This window comes from Carcharhinus amblyrhynchos, chromosome 16 (genome assembly GCF_965287045.1).
Source record: "Carcharhinus amblyrhynchos chromosome 16, sCarAmb.v2.hapA, whole genome shotgun sequence".
Classification (NCBI taxonomy): domain Eukaryota; kingdom Metazoa; phylum Chordata; class Chondrichthyes; order Carcharhiniformes; family Carcharhinidae; genus Carcharhinus; species Carcharhinus amblyrhynchos.
The window spans coordinates 50,179,994-50,202,537 of NC_137339.1; the positions used below are offsets into that span (position 1 = coordinate 50,179,994).

At 46.2% G+C, this 22,544-nt stretch overlaps 1 protein-coding gene across 1 annotated transcript in view; it reads right to left on the minus strand.

Annotated features, from left to right (window-relative positions):
• The window catches only part of LOC145353997 (tumor necrosis factor receptor superfamily member 5-like), a 43,050-nt gene that overhangs the window by 13,328 nt on the left and 7,178 nt on the right, over window positions 1-22,544 (minus strand). Inside the window, exons 2-7 of the mRNA XM_080205064.1 lie at window positions 10,267-10,351; window positions 7,915-8,040; window positions 6,904-7,050; window positions 6,660-6,756; window positions 3,334-3,386; window positions 731-838 (exon numbers count right to left, since the gene is read on the minus strand). Coding sequence (XP_080061190.1) covers window positions 731-838; window positions 3,334-3,386; window positions 6,660-6,756; window positions 6,904-7,050; window positions 7,915-8,040; window positions 10,267-10,351 — 616 coding nt within the window. The remainder of the gene's footprint in view (window positions 1-730; window positions 839-3,333; window positions 3,387-6,659; window positions 6,757-6,903; window positions 7,051-7,914; window positions 8,041-10,266; window positions 10,352-22,544) is intronic.

Genomic DNA, 22,544 nt, shown 5'->3' on the forward strand with positions numbered 1-22,544 from the left:
TTTCTGTATTAAAAAATGATTGGTAAAACATTAAGTCATGCAAAGTGGCCTTTCTGCAAATTTTGTAATTTCTAAGAATGTATCCTGCAATATTTCTGGTCCAGAATTCCATGCTGGTATTTGTTGAAACGACAGCTTGTAAAAGATTTTCTTTGTTTTCATTGAACTCGCACTGAACTTTCAAGGCCAACATATCCCTGGGCCTCTCTCTCTTGAGATTTCAACAACATTTTGTTACAGAGCAGAATGTCTGGAACACAATGCCTGAAAGTGTGGGAGCAACAACAGCAACTCTCAAAAGGTAATTGGGTATCATAGGATCATAGAATCCCTACAGTGCAGAAGGAAGCCATTTGGTCCATCAAGTCTACACTGACCACAATCCTACCCAGACCCTATCCCTAAAATCCCACACATTTATTCTGCTAATCCCCTTGACACTAAGGGGCAATTTAGCATGGCCAATCTACCTAACCTGCACATCTTTGGACTGTAGGAGGAAACCAGAGCATTCGGAGGAAACCCGTGCTAACCACTGTGCCAACATGCCACCCCGGATCTTGGACATCAGCCTTCATAACAGAGTGAAAATATTACCATCAGCATCCTCTGGTTAATCTCAATGTACTTGCACAGTCACTATAGTCACACCCACAGGTATGGACAATGCTGTTAATCAACACTCAGCCAGTTATTGCAATGCTTGAAGTGAGAACAGCACAAACCTTACCTCTGTGATAGATGAGGACAGCAGCTAAAGCTACCAATGTGGCTGTAACTAAAACGCTGATCACAATCGCAGGGTTTTCATCAGGGACTGATGGAGGCCAGGGCTTACCTAGGATAAAGAGAGGCATTTGTTCATTAGGAGCTAACACTAGATTCTGTGGTCAGAACTTTCCGGCTGTTCACGCTGGCAGAACCTGGTGCACCCCCTCCATGGGTTTCCCGGTGGCGTGGGGTGGGGTCAATGGGAAATCCTATTGGCAGTGGTGGGACCAGAAGATCCCGCCACTGGCCAATGGAGTGCCACCTCCCACCATGAGAAGGACACCACAAGGAGGTCTGAAAATCCTGCACCATGTTTTTCTGCAGTTGGTCAAGTTAAAATGGAAAAGTCAGCAACAGCTCAAAAAAACAAACATCCAGAGTAAATGAACAATGTCAATGGGCTGCAACAGTGCCAGTGCAACCAAGGGACGATTCAACCCAATCTTTAAAAACGCTGTGGATCATTAAGATTATCATGATGTGGAGATGCTGGCATTGGACTGGGGTGGGCAGTAAGAAGCCTCACAACGCCAGGTTAAATCCAACAGGTTTATTTAGAATCACAAGCTTTCGGAGCACTCACCTGATGAAGGAGCATTAAACCTGTTGGACTTTAACCTGTTGTTGTGAGACTTCTTCCTAAGATAATCAGTGCAGTTGAATTAATATTTATAATGACAATAGTAGAAGTGATTTCAAGCATTATCATGGCATTAAGTTGAACAGATTGATATTACTCTAATTCTTTGTAGAACAGCTTGAACAACCTTTCTTTGCTCCTGTTCTGGTCTTTCTTCAGAAGATAGCCCTTGACATTCCCAGCTCTGTATGGTACAGAATAGTTATGGCACAGAAAGAGAACATTCAGCCCGTCTAGCCACATGGAGTAGCAATTCACTACTTCCTCTGCCTCAAACTTTCCCTTTTCAAATAATGATCCAATTCCCTTTTGAAAGCTCAACTGAACCTGCCACTGTCAGGCCTTCCAGACTCCATCCACTCGCTGCGTGAGAAGCTTTTCCCTCATGTTATCTTTGCTTTTTTCCCAATTACCTTAAGTCTGGGTCCTCTGGTTCTCGATACTTACACCAATGGGAACAGTTTCTCCCTATCTCCCTCTGTCCAAGTCCCCCATGGTTTGAAAACCTTGATCAAATCTCTTCTCAACCTTCCTTTCTTCAAGAGGAACAATCTCAATTTCTCCAAACTTTTTATGTAACTAAAAATCCTCTTCCCTGGAACCATTCTCATTAATCTTTTCTGCGCCCTTTCTAATGCCTTCGTAGACAAGATTTTCAAATCACACCGCACCCCCCTCCCGCCGCCCCTTCAACCGCTGCTCTCGTCCTACCCCACCATACAGCTGAGCTAACTGAATCATCACTTTCAGCAGTATTCAGATGAACAGTGAGATGCATTCAGAGGACTCCTGCACTCCCTGCCTATTTCTTCTTGATTGTCTGGTGACTACCCATTAGCTCTCTTAAGCTGTGCAGTGACCAGACCTATAAAGATGTTACTCACAAAGCTCTCAATCTTATGGATGCACTGCAATGACTCAAACTCTGAAACCAGAGGCTCTAGCTGCTACAACTGACAACAATTCCTGCTCATATGTTTATCCAGGATAAGGGAAGGATCCTGGAGTTATCACATGGAATAAGATGTGTACCCCAGGGGTCAGAGCTCCCCACCATTCCTTAAAATAATCTACCATTAATGATTCTGTGGCCCCTTTAACCCATTTAAGCTTCCATTTAGTCCCCCTCTAACCCTTTTCAATAACTTTCCAGCAAACACACATGAAGCAAACTGTCGAAAGAGAGTTTAGGATCACAATGCTCCTGAAATTTGGCTGCATGACTTCTATTACGTGAAGACAATTAGGTCTAAGTGAAGTGCATTTAATAGCCAGACTGATGGCAAAGTTGGTGTAATTAGCCTCTATTAGATATGGAATGAGGCAAAATAAGCAACCAGATTCAGGTTCCTGATCACCATTCAATGGCTCCTGATACAACGAGAAAGTGTATAGAGTTTGGGTGAGTGCAGTACCAAGCACGATCTTTTGCCCCTATCAGCCTCCTAGCCAATCATTGTCTACAAAAGCAATAGCGACACGGGGAGGTGACTGAATAAAATTAGGGAAGAGGTGGGGAGTTCAGAGGGAATGAAGCGGTGCCAGATTACCACCAGTGACAATAGTCCAAATCACCACAGAGTCTACACCGACCACAATCCCACCCAGCCCCTATCGCCATAGCCCCATGTATTGACTCTGCTAGTCCCCCTGACACTATGTGACAATTTAGCATGGCCAATCTACTTAACCTGCACATCTTTGGACTGTGGGAGGAAACCGGAGCACTTGGAGGAAGCCCACGCAAACACGAGGAGAATGTGCAAACTCCACACAGACAGTTACCCAAGTCAGGAATCAAACCTGGGTCCATGGCGCTGTGAGGCACCAGTGCTAAGCACTGTGCCACCATGCTGCCCACTTCTATCTACACTACTTCCTGTCAAGGTGGTGATCTTTAGCAGCGAACTTGCGGTACTTACATTTCACATCACTTGTTGAATTGCCCGGCTTAAGCTCTCCTCTTGATCCACAACTGAAAGCAAAGAGACAAAGGTTGCCAGGGGTTCAGTACACAAGAATTAGATAAACAATGTACAACCAGGCTGACACTTTCCACCTAATCTGTTTATTCATCCACATTCTTTTTGGGATCTGTACAAAAGGGTAGCCTAGCGGCACAGCGGTTAGCAACGCTGCCTCACTGCCCCAAGGACCTGGATTCGATTCCAGCCTCAGATGACTGTCTGTGTGAAGTTTGCACATTCTCCCCGTGTCTGATTGGTTTTCCTCCAGGAGCTCCAGTTTCCTCTCGCAGTCCAAAGGTTAGGAGGATTGGCCATGGTAAATGTGCAGAGTTATGGGGATAGGGTAGATAATGTGGGCCTGGTTGAAACGCTCTTTCCAAGAGTCTGTGTAAATTTAATGGGTTGAATGGCCTTCTCCTGCATTGTCAGGATTCTATGGTTCTAAATTGGAGTTCTTCAGGTTTGACTAGTAGATAAAGTTCCAACATCCAGCAGTTTCCTAATGAATTCTAGGGTGCTCCCATTCACTCCTGCTTAAAATTCTACTCCTCATGTTGCTGATTCTTAGTGTAAAAGAGAGTTCCTTAACATCAAAGTGCCTTTTGCTAGTTTGAACCAGCTCCCTCTGTCTAACTGACACCATCACAGTTTCACATGAAATCATGTTCCAGACTTGTCCTGTTCACACTATTTATTATTTTATACACTTGCACATGCTGCCTGCTTACAGCCTCCCTTTGAGGCTGAGAGGCCGTCCAGGACCAGGCTTGAGTTTTGTGCTTTTTCTCAATGGCACTATCTGACTTTCTTATGTCCTGCAATCTCTACCACTTAGAAAGCCAAAGGCAACAGCCACCCAAGAAAGTTCACCGGGCTGATACCAGAGATGAGGGGGTTAGCTTATGAGGAGAGATTGTGTAGATTGGGCCTGTCCTCATTGGAGTTTAGAAGGCTGAGGGGGGATCTTATAGAGACTTACAAGATAATGAAGGGGCTAGATTGGGTAGAGGTAGAGAGATTCTTTCCACTTAAAAGGAAACCAGAACTAGAGGGCACAGCCTCAAAATTGGGGGGCGGGGGGGGGAGTTTAGAACAAAGTTGAGAAGGAACTTTTTCTCTCTGAGGGTGGTGAATCTCCGGAATTTTCTGCCCATTGAAGTGGTGGAGGCTACCTCGCTGAATATACTTAAGTCACAGGTAGACAGGTTTTTGATAGACAAGGGAATTAAGGGTTACAGGGAGAAAGCAGGAAAGTGGAACTGATCCACTTCAGATCAGCCATGATCTTATTGAATGGCGGGGCAGGCTCGAAGGGCTAGATGGCCTACTCCTGTTCCTATTTCTTATGTTCTTGTGTTCTTATTTCAGAACAGCATCACATTTAACTTCCCTCCAAGTCCCACAGTGTCATTTATCATCATTATCCTTGCTGCTGGGTCAAAATCCTAGAACTCTAACCCTAACAATGAGGATCTTTACCACCCAGGGGAAGCAGTTCAAGGAGCAAGCGATGGGTCATCAGTACACACTATGCCAGAAATGCAGGGGTTAAAGTGACAATCAGTAGAGAGGAATTAAACCAAACGTGTCTGCTCTCTCAGGAATAATCCTGGCATATGAGCAGTTTTTGCAGAGGAGTGAGGCACCACAGTGTAATCCAGCCAGAATTAATGACAGGAGCAGTTTAGCTCCAGGTAGGCTCAAAGCTGAGTCCCTTAGATTTGAGGGGATGAAAATGGGGCCGTCCTCAGCATAATGACCAACATGGGAAAGAGTAAAGATATTGTTCAGGGCAAGAGAATCAAATGCAGCAGCAAAAATATGGTTCAGCAGAGATTCATGGTGAACAAAGGTCCAAAGACACAACAATTGGCCGTTTGAAATTTTACCCATTTAAACTGTGGCTCCTGGCTCCACCCAATAGACCTACAGCTCTTGACTTTGTCTCTCTAAGCAGCAGTTGCCTACTCCCTCCAAAGACCCAGAGTTTCCAGACTCCATGCATTTAATCAATGTTACTCACTCTTGCCAAAACTAGGTGGGAATGTGAGTCGTGAGGAGGATGCGGAGAGGTTTCAAAAGGACTAGGACAGGCTAAGTTAATAGGCAAGAACATGGGGGATGGAATATAATGTGAATAAGTGTGAAGTTAATCATTATGGTAGAAAAAGACAGAAAGGCAGAATATTTCCTGAATGGTGAGAGATTTGGAAGTGTTGATGTCCAAAGAGGCTTGGTGTCCTTGTTCACAAGTCACTAAAAGTTAGCATGTATGCACCAAAAGGAATTATGAAGGTAAATGGTATATTGGTGTTCATCACAAGATGATTTGAGTACAGGAGTAAAATTGTCTTGCTGCAGTTGAGCTTTAATAAGACCTCAACTGGAGTATTATGTACTTTTTTGGTCTCCTTACCTAATGAAAGATATACTTGCCGTAGAAGGAATATAACAGAAATTCACCAGACTAATCTCTGGGATGGCAGGATTGTTTTAGGGAGAGACTGAGGAACCTGGGTCTGAATTCTCTAGTGTTGAAGAACGAGAAATGATCTCATTGAAACTTGCTAAATTATAGGTAGCACAGTGGGTAGCACTGCTGCTTTACAGCTCCAGAAACCTGGGTTTGATTCCTGGCTTGGGTCACTGTCTGTGTGGAGTTTGCACATTCTCCTTGTGGGTTTCCTCCGGATGCTCCGGTTTCCTCCCACAGTCCAAAGATGTGTGGATTAGCTTGATTGGCCATGCTAAAATTACCCCTTAGTATCCTGAAATGCTTAGGTTAGGCGGATTAGCGGGTAAACATGGAGGGATATGGGATAGGGCCTGAGTGGATCGGTGCAGAATCGATGGGCTAACTGGCCTCTTTCGGCACTGTAAGGCTTCTATGTTTCTATTATAGGTTGAGGACAGGGTAGATGTAGATAGGATGTTTCCCCTGGTTGGTGAGTCTAGAATCAGATGGCACAGTCTCTGAATTAGAGCCAGGCCATCTGAGACTCTGATGAGTTGGAATGTTTTCACTCAGAGGGTGGTGAATCTTTGGCTTTCTCTAACCCAGAGAGGAAGCTCTATCATTGAGCATGGTCAATACTGAAAGATAATTTCTGGATACCCTGGCATCAAGAAATATTGGGATGGCGCAGGAAAGTGGCATTGAGGCAGATGACCAACCATGATCTAATTGAATGGCATAGCAGGCTAAGTGGCCTATCTGTTCCTATATTCTTCTGTTTCTAACCTGGGTTTACAATACTCTCCAGTTAACCTGAATTACTTACTTTGTCCATTTCTGACAGCGCTCCACAGAGGAGGAGACATTTGAGTAATAGCCACTTTCGCATTGCTTACACTCTGTGTTCCTGTGTTTGCGATCCGCTGGTAAAGAAATAAATTAGGATATCAGTAAATGACAATCATCATGCACAGTGATAAAAGCATCACATCATTTCACTTTTTGAATACAAGTTATAAATCAAACAAGTATACAAATTATTAAAATTCGATGCGCCTTTATGATTTTACCTGGATTATCTACTCCAAATCCAGGCTCACAAGTCTTGTCGTCCACACACATCTCACAGTCCTTGTTGACACAGTGTTTCCCTATCTCACACAGACACACAGCATCTTGCAAAGAGTTACCAGACAACTCCGTCACAAACCCTCCATCTGAAAATATTAAAAATCAGAGTTAAAACTTCCTCAACAGTACGGAGTCCAAACATTGACAGTGTTGTATACTTGGGAAGTGACAGTGCTGGATACCAGGACAGTGATGGGGCGGTATACCCGGAGCAGTGACAGGACGGTGTACCCGGGACAGTTTATGGGGCAGTGTACCCACGACTGTTTACGGGGCAGTGTACCCGGGACTCTGTAACAGTGGTGGGGCAGTGTGGCTGTGTTTTTAACTATTGCTTGTGTTTGGTATCTAGCTTGTGGTTTTGTTTTAACACTTCCTGTAGATCTAGCAGTGAAATGTGTTACTTCACATGACGTAACAGAGCTTTGGGAAGCTGTTTGTCTCCGCCTCATCATGAAAATATCTCTCCCTGTCCATGCAGCAAAGGGAATATTTAATCTGCACCTCCTTTCCGTGTGCAGTGAGGTAATTAGTTTATGTAGGCTCTATCTGATTGGAAAGCTTTGTATATTCTAAATGGTGGAGAAAATTATTTCTGCAGTTTCTCATTTTGCTTTCACCGTGCAGAGGGAGAGATTCCTCCCACTGAGTATTCAACACAATTTGCATCCTGCCGAATATACCAATCCCTTAAAGCACAAAGTCTGCAAATTCTGTTGGGGATTTAATACGGCCAGGATCTTGCTTCCTGCTTCCCCTCCCCCGAGTAACTCATCTATATTTATTCACAGTCGATTGTGATCAAAAGGAAACATTCTCCATTTTACATGTGCGGCTCATTTTAATCAGAGCGTCAGTGCTGCTTCTGGCAGTCAGGATAACACACACACATGCACACACCAGCAACATGCTGCCACATGGGATACTAGGAAAGACAGATGTATACCTACTTGGATCACAGTATGTGTGCTGCTGACAGTGATCAGCCAAGTTCCAGTCTGACTGATACAGCCCCTCCTCACAGGCTTTACAATCAGTGTCTTTCTGTACCGTACACTCACTGTTCATGTAGGTACCTGCAACATAAGACAGCACTATTATCAATCTATTGCACAACTCGTAGGCTCCAGTTCTGCTCCTTCTTCACAGGCCCGGGGGTACCATTGGACACCACTTCTTACAGACAAATCTTTGCTCATTTCATACAATCTCTACATTGCTGAAGGAGGCCATTTGACCCATCGAGCCTGCACCGACTCTCCGACAAAGCATCTTATCCAGGCCCAACCTCGAACATTTACCCCTCTAATCTCCTGACCTACACACTTGAGGCACTCACTAAGGGGCAATTTAGCATGGCCAATCCACCTAACCTGCACATCTTTGAAGTGTGGAAGGAAATCAGAGAACCCAGAGGAAACCCACGCAGACAGGAGAAGAATGTGCAGACTCCGCACAGTCACCCAAGGCTGCAATTGAGCCTGGGTCCCTGCCACTGTGCTTTTATAGCAAAATAACCCTTTTGGCAGGTTTCCCACATTGCCACAGGTTTAGACTATAAGACATAGCAAGAGAAGTAGGCCATTCAGCCCATCAAGTCTACTACACCATTCAATGAGATCATGACTGATCTGATATTATAATCGCCAACTCCACTTTCTTGACTTATCTCCATAATCCTTGATTCCCTGACTGATTTAACATCTTTCTCAGCTTTGAACATATTTAACTACAACCCAGCCTCTACAGCCTCCACGGTAAAGAATTCCACAGATGTCTTAAATGAGTGAAAATGATTGACAGGATGAGATAAGGGATGAAAGCCACACCATTGGAAGAAAGAACTTGCACTTACATAGCACTTTTGGCCTGGTATATTGCAGGAAACATGGCAATCAATTTATGTACAAAAGCACCCACAAACAGAAAAGAGATAATGACTAGATATGGTGAGATTGTGATAAAAAATTGGCCAAAATGCCACAAGGAATTCTTCGGTTCTTCTTCAAAATAGGGCCATCTGATTACATCCACCTGGTTTAGTGTCTCATCTGAAAACCACACCTCTGGCAGTGTTGCACTCCCAGAGTATTGTACTGGAGCGCCAGCTTAGATTCAGAACTGGCAGTGGAACCGACAATCCTCTGATGCAGAGGTAAGAGTATTGCCCACCAAGCCACAGCTAAAGATGGAGGTGGGATGGGGTGGGAGTGGGGTTGCTAGAGTGGGGGAGGGGTGGATTTGCCAATAGAACGCTTTGAGAACACAGTTTGAAAATGGCAAAAGGGAAGTTGAGGAGATTTGTAATTTTCCACAGAGTATCACCGTGGAGAACAGCAACAATGCCATCAATTTTAAGTGATGAGTGGAGGGTACACAAAAGTGCTCCTAACCAAGAGCCAATTTCGGCAATCTATCACAACCTCAACTGAGACCAAATAAAATCAGCAGAGGTCAACAACTGATCTGGAAATAAAACCTGGCAACTTCCTGATCTGCATATCTCAGTTTCCCAATTGCGAAACCCAAACAGTTTTTTAAATTCCTCTTTTTGCCTCCTGCCCTCAGAGTGCGAATGGATTATACAGGCACCATCAGCCTTGTGGTACCTCTGACAAGAATTTATTCATTATGTACACATCTAGAGTCTAGATGTGACTGGTGACAAGCTAATCTACCATGAAGGTTACCACAGCTGAGCCCAGCGCTGCTCCTCTCACTGAACATTCACTAATTTCCCAGCGCAAAGGCACCAATTGAGGTTGAAGATCAAATCTCTCCCCACTCTGTCGCTCCAAGCTGTTTACGCTGGTGTGTCGCCATGTCGTGCTGCTCATTTTTAATTCCTGATGTTACCTGAGCACTCAGATTAGTTTCCACCCACACAGATGCTAGCCAATGATTCAATTAGATTCTTCCCAGATATTCAATGTGTGAACAATTTCAGGGGCTCGGATACTATTCATAGCCATTTTGATTCAAGTTTTTCACACCGAAAACACAAATTCGAGATAAAACTGTGAGACATCGCTGCAGGCAAAGCCAGGAGAAAGTTCATAGGGGCAATAAAGAAAATAGTGTGTAGTTATTATTTTCATTAAGCACTTGCATTTATTAATTGTATATCGGAAAGTAAACAATTGTCCACTTGACGGTCAGTCAAGAATGTTCCAATCAACCAACAACCAGCAGAGAATGAGGCCATTCAGCCCATTGTACCTGCACTGGCTCTCTGCATGAATATTCCATTAGCCCCCACAAGGCAGGAATCCAATCTTCTTTATTATTATTTCTATACTTACCCGGTGGACATCTGGCACAGCACCGGGAAAACTTTAGATACTGTGTGATAGTGTTACATGTAGTGACGTACTCACAGTGGCACAGCTGAAAAAGAAAACAGACACTGAATTTAATATTCACGCTATCGCGTGAATTGCTCATTTTAAGATTAGAGGTTAGTCTGTAAGACGCTGCTCCAAGCAGATCCAGAAGAAAGTTCATAAGGGCAGGTGCAGCACACAATTAGGAACTCCAGCCAAGACCTTTTTACAGAGTTGAGTGGTGTGTCACAGGAATCTGTGCTGGAGCCTCAGCATTTTACAATTTATATAAATGATTTGGATGAAGGGACTGAAGGAATGGTTGCTAAATTTGCTGTTGACACAAAAATAGCTGAGAAAGCAAACTGCGAAGAGGACATAAGGAGGCTACAAAGGGACATGGATAGGTTAAGTGAGTGGGCAAAACTTTAGCAAATATAGTATCATTTCAGCAAATATGAAATTGTCCAAGAATAAAAAAGAAGCATATTATCTAAATAGTGAGGCATTGCAGAACTCTGAGAAACAGAAGGATCTGGGTGCCCTAGTGAATGAATCACAAAAGGCTAGTATGCAGGATCAGCAAGTGATGAGGAAAGTTAACAGAATGTTGTTGTTTATTGTCAGGGGAATTGATTACAAAAGTAGGGAGACTATGTTTCAGTTATACAGGGCATTGGTGAGACCACATCTGGATTACTGTGGACAGTACTGGTCACCTTATTTAAGAAAATATATAAATGCATTAGAAGTTCAGAGGTTTCCTAGACCAGTATGAGGAATGGGCAGTCATCTAATGAGGGGCAACAGTTGCTGGCTTTGTCAGTGATGCTCAAATCCCATGAACAAATCTTCCTTTTTTGAATATTGCAGCTTGGATGCAAAATGTATGAGAAAATGCTTTCAAAGTTAATAGTAGATCTTACTAAGTATATTAAATAAGAGAGAGTGGTAACAACGATATGGGTTCATTAACAATAGACACGTGGGGTGCTCCAGTTTCCTCCCATAGTCCAAAGGTGTGCAGGTTAAGTTGATTGGCCATGCTAAATTACCCCATAGTGTCAGGGAGATTAGCAGGGCAAACACATGGAGTTGAGAGGATAGGGCCTGGGTATGATTGTGTTTGGTGCAGACTCGATGGGCTGAGTGGCCTCCTTCTGCACTGTAGGGATTCTATGTGAGACTGTAATGGATAATAAGGAAATGGCAAACTTGTTAAATTAATATTTTGCATCCTGAAGTTCAAGGTGCTACCAATTAGTTTGTGATGCAGTGACCATTGTTATGGAGGACTTGTAGTGCAGTGGGTAGCATCACCGCCTCTGATCCAGAAACTCCAGGTCCGAGTCCCACCCCAGGATTTGATGGCCAAAGAAGATGCATTTATATCAGGGTCAAACAGGTTGAGTATCAACCAGCAAATCCTTCCAAACATGCCAATGGCTGGCGATAAGAACTGGAGAGAGTTCTGGTCAGCTACGCTTATTATGAAGTGGTGCCCCTCAAACTATAAGCCCCTGGTGACAGTCTAGAAACCTGTTCCAGGAATTACTAGTTGCAGAAACAGGTGTAAGTCTGCCCTTGTGCACTGTAATGACTCAACTATGTTCAGGATTGTGAGTTTTAAACAAAAGTAAAAGATGTGGCTTCCCACATAGATTCAAGACAACACATTACAGGTTTCTTGAAGGAAATGTTCTCTGCACCGTACAGAGTGCAAAATGAAACAAAACAGCTACTTGTGAAACACCCTAATGATAGTATCATCAAATCATGTGATCAGCTCTAACAACAACCATGCAACCATTTAAATATATAACAAGCACCACTCAGTGCAGGGAGAGAACAGCAATGGACCATTGTTATGTTAACAAAGTGTTCATTGTGGCTCAATGGTAACTCTTTCACTCTCCACACAGCCATTATCAGTGTCCATTACTGAACACAAAAAACATTCCCCCTGCTCAAAACAAGTAAATTCAACAGAGAAACCAACAAGATATTAAAATTGCTAAAATGTTTGCTGAAGATCGGTTCAGACTATGCACCTGGCGAAAGAAATACGTCACCAGTGTACACCATTGAGGAGGGGATTCAATGGAAAGGTATCACTGCAGAATCTGAAGGTAGAAAGTCATCACCTGGAGGCAAAGGCACACCAGTGCCTGATTGCCCTCACTAAGCAGGAGAGTCAGAACCTCTGCAGTGACCCAGTGCAATCTTTTGTGCAGGTAGAACTGTATGAGAGTCCTCTGGGTGTTTGTGATAAAGTCATAATCAGTAATCTATAAACTGTCTGTGCTGTTATATGCTCTGTCTGAGGTCAGAACTCTCCATTCACCTGACGAAGGGGCAAACCCTGAAAGCTTGTGAGTTTACTGTCAAATAAATTGGTTGGACTTAAACCTGGGTGTTGTCAGACTTCTTACTGTGTTTGTGATAAAGTCAGGGGAGGGGTCAAAGTGACTAGCTGGTACCACAACATGGAGGTAATCAGCTGTTCTATGATGAGAACTCGAGCCCTGTAAGGCAGCACTCAGAGCAGTCCTGTCCAGCAATTCAGGCCAGCAGTCACATTGGCCTCTTGCCAATTCACCAGCTAGGATTCCTCAGACCAACAAAGATGGACTCCCAAGTAGAGGAGGCTGGTCCTGCTCCAAGTGAAAGGCCTGAGCTCCTCTGGGAGGGGGTCCATCTGCCACGAACCCATTAGGAGTCCAGAACACTTTACAGAACAGTTGTTCCTGGCAGAGGACACGGCAGAGTACACAGCCTGGCACTTGCGCATCCTCCACAGGTCAGCCGGGCCCGTAAACATAAGAAGCATGTGATCAGTGTAAGCCGGCAGGACTACTCCAATGCCCGGTCAATTCCGACAACCTCCTCCACAAGAGGTTAGGAATGGTTCCGTGCAAGAAGAATGCAGTTGCCCAGACAAGCGCACTCCTCTCCCAAAGCAAAGAGGTGCCATCAGGGACCTGTTGACCTTAATGAGATATTCTGTAACAGCATACAGTAATCGGATCCGGGAAACAAAGTGCATCCTGAATCTGAGTTCCCGCAGAGACATTCGTGATCCAGCCTGTTGAATCATATAGAGGTTACCACACAACCGATTTAGACCTTTAAAATCAGTGCAATGAATGGTACAGCAATGTGAAATTTAGACCTCACTATTTCTTTTTAAATGATTGTGCGAGTTATTCCTTGGGCAGAAGTTCCGTTCAGCATGGGGTGGAGTCAATGGGGAATCCCATTGACAGCGGCAGGTCCATAACAACATGCCAACACCTCCCAGTGCGAGAAATAGACCACGAGGAGGCCAGGGCCAACCCCCACCGCCCCCTCTCCCCCCACCCCCACCCCCACTCCTCCCCCGCCAACCTGGTTAAAATTATTATACTGGTTATTGATTAAATTGATTATGCCAATCAATCCTGATTAAGATAATTATATTAGTTAATCTGTGTTATAATGATGACACAGGTTCTTTAACACATATTACTATTTGGTAGAGTTGAGGAGCAACTCTTGTTGTTTCTACAACAACCACCCACAGTCATGTGGCTGATCACCACAACTAACCCCAGTTTCCCACAATAAAACCCGTGAGGAAGTTTCTTCGAAGACATTTCAGTGACTTGTGTCATTGTTTGTCACTGAACATTGCATCACAGCCCAGGAGTTCCAGTGTCTGCTGAAGCTCACCTCCAAAGGGAAACATGTAAAATATTGAAGTTAGCTGCTGGGGTCAGTTCCCTCAAGGTGAACATGTTATAAGGAGAAATGGTGTTTGCAGGTGATCACTTATCTCATCGCCTGATCTTGCAGTGGTTATGCACTCATATCAGAAGGAAATTAGAGGTTTTCAGAAATGTTGAACGCCCCTGCATAGGATGTGAATGTTCTGTGCACGTGGTTATCTATCACCTGTGTGCAAGAGGATAGCTTCGCCAGAGCTGTTTTTGGGCTTGTGACAAGAACCAAAGACAGTGGCTTTACTCTTCTTTGTGTTTAGCTGAAGAAAGTTATAGAATTTCCAAGATTGGATGTTAATGAGTACCCTGACAGCACAGAGGCGATGGTCAGGTCAAGAGACATCTCCACATCAGGTCAAGAGAGGCAGAGTTAGTTATCATCAGTGTACACATTGACCCCAGGTGCATGGATATTATTGTGAGAGGCAATTTAGGAAGAGGGGAAGGACCAAGGCTAACTCCCTGGGCCTCTCCAGACAGTCACTGTGGGGTTGAGGAGAGGAATCATTGTTAAAAACAGATAGATAAGACTGTCAAGTAAGGCAGAGTCAAAATGTTAATTCTGTTTCTCGCTCCACAAATACAGCTGGATCTGCTAAGCTAACCCAGCATTTTGTGTTTTCATTTTAGGTAAGACTACCATCAAGCCAGGACAGACTCGAGAAGATGGGTAATGGAAGAGTTGTCATGAAGGAGAATCATGTGATAGTGTCAAAGGCCACAGAGAGGCCAAAAGGGTGAGGTAGGTGAGTGCCCCACGGTCACAGTCAGAGGAAACCGAATCGGCAGGAGAGGAAACCTGGAGAGATTCACACTGGGAGTTACGAGAAAGGTGGGCATAAATCTGGAAGACAATAGCACAACCAAGGACTTTGCAGGGAATAGGGAGGCTGGAGATAGAGCATAGAACATGGAACATGGAACATAGAACATTACAGCACAGTACAGGCCCTTCGGCCCTCAATGTTGTGCTGAGCTTTGTCCGAAACCAATATCAAGCTGTCCTACTCCCTATCATGCTGGTGTGCTTCATGTGCCTGTCCAATAAACACTTGAGAGTTCCTAAAGTGTCCGACTCCACTATCACAGCAGGCAGTCTATTCCACACCCCAACCACTCTCTGAGTAAAGAAACTACCACAGACAGCCCTCCTATATCTCTCACCATGAACCCTGGTAACAGCTACATCCACCCAAGGAAACAGTCTCTGAACGTCCACTCTATCTATCCCCCTCATCATCTTATAACCTCTATTTAGTCGCCTCTCATCCTCCTCCGGTCTAAAGAGAAAACCCCTAGTTCCCTCAACCTTTCCTCATAAAACCTACCCTCCAAACCAGGCAGCATCCTGGTAAATCTCCTCTGCACACTCTCCAATGCTTCCACGTACTTCTTATAGTGAGGTGACCAGAACTGAACACGATATTTCAAATGCGGTCTCACCAAGGTTCTGCACAGTTGCAGCATAACCCCACGGCTCTTAAACCTAAACCCCCTGTTAATAAACGCTAACATACTATAGTCCTTCTTCACGGCTCTATCCACTTGAGTTGCAACATTCAAGATCTGTGGATATGAACCCCAAGATCTCTCTGTTCCTCTCCATTCCTCAGAACCCTGCCGTTGACCCTGTAATTCACATTCAAATTTATCCTACTAAAATGAATCACCTTGCACTTATCAGGGTTAAACTCCATCTGCCACTTTTCGGCATAGCTCTGCATCCTATCAATGTCTCCTTGCAGCCTACAACAGCCCTCTGCCTCATCCACTACACCACCAATCTTGGTGTCATCAGAAAATTTACTGACCCACCCTTCAGCCCCCTCCTCCAAGTCATTGCTAAAAATCACAAAAAGCTGATCCTGTAGTACACCCCTGGTAACTGGTCTCCAGCCTGAAAATTTCCATCCACCACCACCCTCTGTCTTTTAGGATATAGCCAGTTACTTATCCAATCGGCCAAATTTCCCTCTATCCCACACCTCCTTACTTTCTTCATGAGCCGACCATAGGGAACCTTATCAAATGCCTTACTAAAATCCATGTATACGACATCAACTGCTCTACCTTGATCCACACACTTAGTTACCTCCTCAAAGAATTCAATCAAATTTGTGAGCCAAGACTTATCCTTCACGAATCCGTGTTGACTATCCCAGCTTAAGCTGCATCTTTCCAAATAGCCATAAATCCTATCCCTCAGAACCTTTTCCATTAACTTACTGACCACCGAAGTAAGACTGACCGGCCTATAATTACCAGGGTCATTCCTATTTCCTTTCTTGAACAGAGGAACAACATTCGTCACTCTCCAGTCCTCTGGCACTATCCCCGAAGACAATGAGGACCCAAAGGTCAAAGCCAAAGGCTCTGCAATCTCCTCCCTTGCCTCCCAAAGAATCCTAGAGTATATCCCATCTGGCCCAGGGAACTTATCGACCCTCAGGTTTTTCAAAATTGCTAATACCTCTTCTCTCAGAGCATCTACCTTCTCCAGCCTATCAGCCACTATCACACTCTCAACCTCAAAAACATGGCCCCTCTCCTTGGTGAGCACTGGAGAAAAGTATTCATTCATCGCCTCTCCTATCTCTTCTGACTCCTTGCACAAGTTCCCACTACTATCCTTGACTGGCCCTAACCACACCCTGGCCATTCTTTTATTTCTCACATAAGAAAGGAACTTGAGTGATCAGGATATTATGGAGAATGCAGTGGAGGGAGCAGGAAGTGGCTCTAATGGATGAGATGAACTGATGCAGAGAAACTACAGAAAGCTGAAAATTCTGGGTTGGGAAGTTTGGCTTAGCAGGTAAAGGAGGAGAGGGAAGCAGCAGTCACAGCTGAATGGGTGATCCATCTTGGAGATGAAGGATCAGGAAAGCTGGATGCAGTTGAGTCAGATCTGGTTCTGGATGGTTCAGTCACGTGTGCACCAAATACACTCAATTCACTCACCTTGGAGCTGATGTGAAATTGAGCTCTGTACAGGAGGAGTGACTGGGAGGGTTCTGTACACGAGGAGTGGCTGGGAGGGTTCTGTACAGGAGGAGTGACTGGGAGGGTTCTGTACCGGAGGAGTGACTGGGAAGGTTCTGTACCGGAGGAGTGACTGGGAGGGTTCTGTACCGGAGGAGTGACTGGGAGGGTTCTGTACTGGAGGAGTGACTGGGAGGGTTCTGTACCGGAGGAGTGACTGGGAGGGTTCTGTACCGGAGGAGTGACTGGGAGGGTTCTGTACCGGAGGAGTGACTGGGAGGGTTCTGTACCGGAGGAGTGACTGGGAAGGTTCTGTACCGGAGGAGTGACTGGGAGGGTTCTGTACCGGAGGAGTGACTGGGAGGGTTCTGTACTGGAGGAGTGACTGGGAGGGTTCTGTACTGGAGGAGTGACTGGGAGGGTTCTGTACCGGAGGAGTGACTGGGAGGGTTCTGTACAGGAGGAGTGACTGGGAGGGTTCTGTACACGAGGAGTGACTGGGAGGGTTCTGTACCGGAGGAGTGACTGGGAGGGTTCTGTACCGGAGGAGTGACTGGGAGGGTTCTGTACCGGAGGAGTGACTGGGAGGGTTCTGTACCGGAGGAGTGACTGGGAGGGTTCTGTACACGAGGAGTGACTGGGAGGGTTCTGTACCGGAGGAGTGACTGGGAGGGTTCTGTACCGGAGGAATGACTGGGAGGGTTCTGTACCGGAGGAGTGACTGGGAGGGTTCTGTACAGGAGGAGTGACTGGGAGGATTCTGTACCGGAGGAGTGACTGGGAGGGTTCTGTACCGGAGGAGTGACTGGGAGGGTTCTGTACACGAGGAGTGACTGGGAGGGTTCTGTACCGGAGGAGTGACTGAGAGGGTTCTGTACCGGAGGAGTGACTGGGAGGGTTCTGTACCAGAGGAGTGACTGGGAGGGTTCTGTACCGGAGGAGTGACTGGGAGGGTTCTGTACTGGAGGAGTGACTGGGAGGGTTCTGTACAGGAGGAGTGACTGGGAGGGTTCTGTACTGGAGGAGTGACTGGGAGGGTTCTGTACCGGAGGAGTGACTGGGAGGGTTCTGTACCGGAGGAGTGACTGGGAGGGTTCTGTACCGGAGGAGTGACTGGGAGGGTTCTGTACCGGAGGAGTGACTGGGAGGGTTCTGTACTGGAGGAGTGACTGGGAGGGTTCTGTACTGGAGGAGTGACTGGGAGGGTTCTGTACCGGAGGAGTGACTGGGAGGGTTCTGTACAGGAGGAGTGACTGGGAGGGTTCTGTACACGAGGAGTGACTGGGAGGGTTCTGTACCGGAGGAGTGACTGGGAGGGTTCTGTACCGGAGGAGTGACTGGGAGGGTTCTGTACCGGAGGAGTGACTGGGAGGGTTCTGTACTGGAGGAGTGACTGGGAGGGTTCTGTACACGAGGAGTGACTGGGAGGGTTCTGTACCGGAGGAGTGACTGGGAGGGTTCTGTACCGGAGGAATGACTGGGAGGGTTCTGTACCGGAGGAGTGACTGGGAGGGTTCTGTACAGGAGGAGTGACTGGGAGGATTCTGTACCGGAGGAGTGACTGGGAGGGTTCTGTACCGGAGGAGTGACTGGGAGGGTTCTGTACACGAGGAGTGACTGGGAGGGTTCTGTACCGGAGGAGTGACTGAGAGGGTTCTGTACCGGAGGAGTGACTGGGAGGGTTCTGTACCAGAGGAGTGACTGGGAGGGTTCTGTACCAGAGGAGTGACTGGGAGGGTTCTGTACCGGAGGAGTGACTGGGAGGGTTCTGTACTGGAGGAGTGACTGGGAGGGTTCTGTACAGGAGGAGTGACTGGGAGGGTTCTGTACTGGAGGAGTGACTGGGAGGGTTCTGTACTGGAGGAGTGACTGGGAGGGTTCTGTACCGGAGGAGTGACTGGGAGGGTTCTGTACCGGAGGAGTGACTGGGAGGGTTCTGTACAGGAGGAGTGACTGGGAGGGTTCTGTACCGGAGGAGTGACTGGGAGGGTTCTGTACTGGAGGAGTGACTGGGAGGGTTCTGTACTGGAGGAGTGACTGGGAGGGTTCTGTACTGGAGGAGTGACTGGGAGGGTTCTGTACTGGAGGAGTGACTGGGAGGGTTCTGTACAGGAGGAGTGACTGGGAGGGTTCTGTACCGGAGGAGTGACTGGGAGGGTTCTGTACCGGAGGAGTGACTGGGAGGGTTCTGTACCGGAGGAGTGACTGGGAGGGTTCTGTACAGGAGGAGTGACTGGGAGGGTTCTGTACACGAGGAGTGACTGGGAGGGTTCTGTACCGGAGGAGTGACTGGGAGGGTTCTGTACTGGAGGAGTGACTGGGAGGGTTCTGAACCGGAGGAGTGACTGGGAGGGTTCTGTACTGGAGGAGTGACTGGGAGGGCTCTGTACCGGAGGAGTGACTGGGAGGGTTCTGTACCGGAGGAGTGACTGGGAGGGTTCTGTACCGGAGGAGTGACTGGGAGGGTTCTGTACTGGAGGAGTGACCAAGAGAACACAGAATTAAAGTTTTGTTGAAGATTCCAAGGTGCAGTGATTGATCAAATCAACAGCTGTCGAGACATGGTGCTGAGGCTATACAGAGTTTGTGGACAATGACAGGGAATGTGTTATTTTCCCCAGGGAGGGACAGCTGCAGAGGGATGTAGGTGAATGTGGGCAATGCAGAATGAAATTAAGTGGCGAGAGGCGGTCTTGCCAGTGTTCAGAGACCACTCAAGTAGTGCTGCAGGAGATGTAATACCCTGGAAATAAAGAGGAAAGTTTATGGAGTGCGCAGAGAGAGAGAGAGAAATAGAAAGAAAGAGTGGGGGGTTTAGGTAAGAGAGGGGAGTGGTGAATTCAGGAGAAGGGGCTAGAGAAGTCACAATGATAAAATCACTAAAGGTGAGGAACTGCTTCATACAGAAACTGAAGGAGGGAGGATAACAGGGAGAAATTTAGGCCAGGCTTTTATGGGACAGTTGTGAGCCTGTCCAACAGAGGGAGAGTCAGGTACTACACCTCTTCAGTGTGTTAGGGAACCCAGCCCAATTTTACATGCAAGAGACAATTAACTACATGCAGTCAAGCTCTCTTCCCTCTTAGGTACAACATCCAACCCCTAAGAGTTGTTGCCCAATTGGAGGAACAGCAGCTGTTTAGTCCCAGCAGTACCACCAGGAGAGGGGGACCAGTGCTGGGACTGTAAGCAGGCAGCTGCAACAACCATCACGGGTCTAACCCAGCTAAGGGGACTTAGGATAGTTGTGGAGGGGGTGGAAAGGGTGGGGGTTCATTGGGGGGAGGGGTGCTACATAAAGGGAAGCTCTTGCCACCGGCAAGAACCTTCCCAGTCACTTTCATGGGCCAGTGGCTCCAATCAGAAGAGGTTCCCCCGACCCAATCCCACAAAGACGACATCATTATAAACCTGGCAGTCTCCCCAGTTGGCAACAGTCCCAGCCACTACATAATTGACCACTTAAAGGCCTCCATTTGCTAAGAGCGGCTGGGCCATCTAGCTAGTAAAATGCCTACCAATGTCAGATTTCCCCAACCACCCAGACCACCAGCTTCTGAGCGCCCTTCCTGGATCCCCATAAAATCCCAACCTTAGACTGCTGCTTGAGAGGACAGGAGACAATAAAGACCTTCATAGAGGGTTGTAACAGGATATGCTCAAAGGAGAGGTAGAGAAAGGTTCAAGTAATTAAACAGCCTCATTAAATGTTGGCTTTTAACTCAGTATTGCTGGAATACAAAACTGCTGAAGCATAGCCACAGTTGTACAGAGCCTGGATCAGTCCTCATCGTAGCGCAGTGTTTGGTTTGAGGTCTCATGAAGGATATGTTGACCTTGGAGGGGGAGCAATACAGATTCACCAGAATGACATTGGGTCTTAAAGGATTCACTTCTGAGAACAGGATGCATAAACTTGGCTTATCTTCCTTTGTCTTTCCAATCTCCTTCCTAATGAGTTGGATTCGAAGTGGACTGATTGATGATATCATGTCTCCAGTGGGGTGAAGGTGAAGGAGTAGTAGAAGTGGAAGGGAAAGATGGGCAGTAGAAAAATGGCAGCGACAGGAGAGACGTAACAAGAACAAGTTAGGCCCTTGTTCTGGATAGAGGGATTTCCTAAAAGAGCTACCTTTCCAATGACTATGTATAGAATTTTTTATGTATAGAAATCTATATATAATCCAAAATACACAGATTTCCCCAACACCGGAGCACACCTTCTGCTCTTCAAGTCCTCTCTCTTCCATGACTGAGGTCTGAGGTCTTAAGGCCAAGCATCAGCGTGACACTTCCTGCCCAATGCAATAGCCCACTTCCATCGTAGAATGAGTCATTCCTGATTGTGAGTAATGTTAATACTATATCCCAGTCAAAACGCCTTTGTTGAACATTACAATTACTACACCCTTATTGCATAACAGCTAAACAGACATGGTTCACAGTTCACAAATTAATTTTGCTGATGTAAAAGAATTTGCATTTACACAGCAGCTTTTAAAATGTCCCAAAGCTTTTCACAGCCAATAAAGTAATTTGCAATGCAATCACTGTTGAAACGTAGGAAACGCAACCACTACTGTTTGCACAGTGACAAACAGCAGTAAGGTAGGTGACCAGATTATTTAATCTAGTGATTTTTGTTTCGATGTTGACCAAGATGGTAAAGACCATCCTTCTTCAAAATAGCACCATGGAACCTTTCACACACATCAGACAGGGGGAACTGGGGTCTCAGTTAATTAATGAATGGTTCGAAGGACAGTGCCTTCGACAATGCCAACCCCCCCTGCTGCTTCACTAAACTATCAGCTTTAGTTATGTGCTCAGGTCTCTGGACTGGTACTTGAAGCCACACCTTTCTGACTCAGAGATAAGGGCACCTTCACTGACTTATGGCAGACACATCAACAGAAGAGATAATAGAACATAGAACACTACAGCACAAACAGGCCCTTCGGCCCACGAGTTGTGCCAATCATATCCCTACCTACCAGGCCTATCTATAACCCTCAATCCCATTAAATCCCATGTACTCATCCAGAAGTCTCTTAAAAGACCCCAACGAGTTTGTCTCCACCACCACTGATGGCAGCCAATTCCATTCACTCACCACCCTCTGAGTGAAAAACTTACCCCTAACATCTCCTCTGTACCTACTCCCCAGCACCTTAAACCTGTGTCCTCTCATAGCGACCACTTCAGCCCTGAGAAATAGCCTCTGAGAATCCACCCTATCTATACCTCTCAACATCTTATAAACCTCTATCAGGTCGCCTCAACCTTCGTCTCTCCAGGGAGAAAAGACCTAGCTCTCTCAACTTATCCTCATAAGGCATGCCGCCCAATCCAGGCAACATCCTTGTAAATCTCCTCTGCACCCTTTCAATAGCTTCCACATCCTTCTTGTAGTGAGGCGATCAGAACTGCGCACAGTACTCCAAGTGGGGTCTGACAAGGGTCTTATAAAGTTGCAGCATTATCTTCCGACTCCTAAACTCAATCCCTCGATTA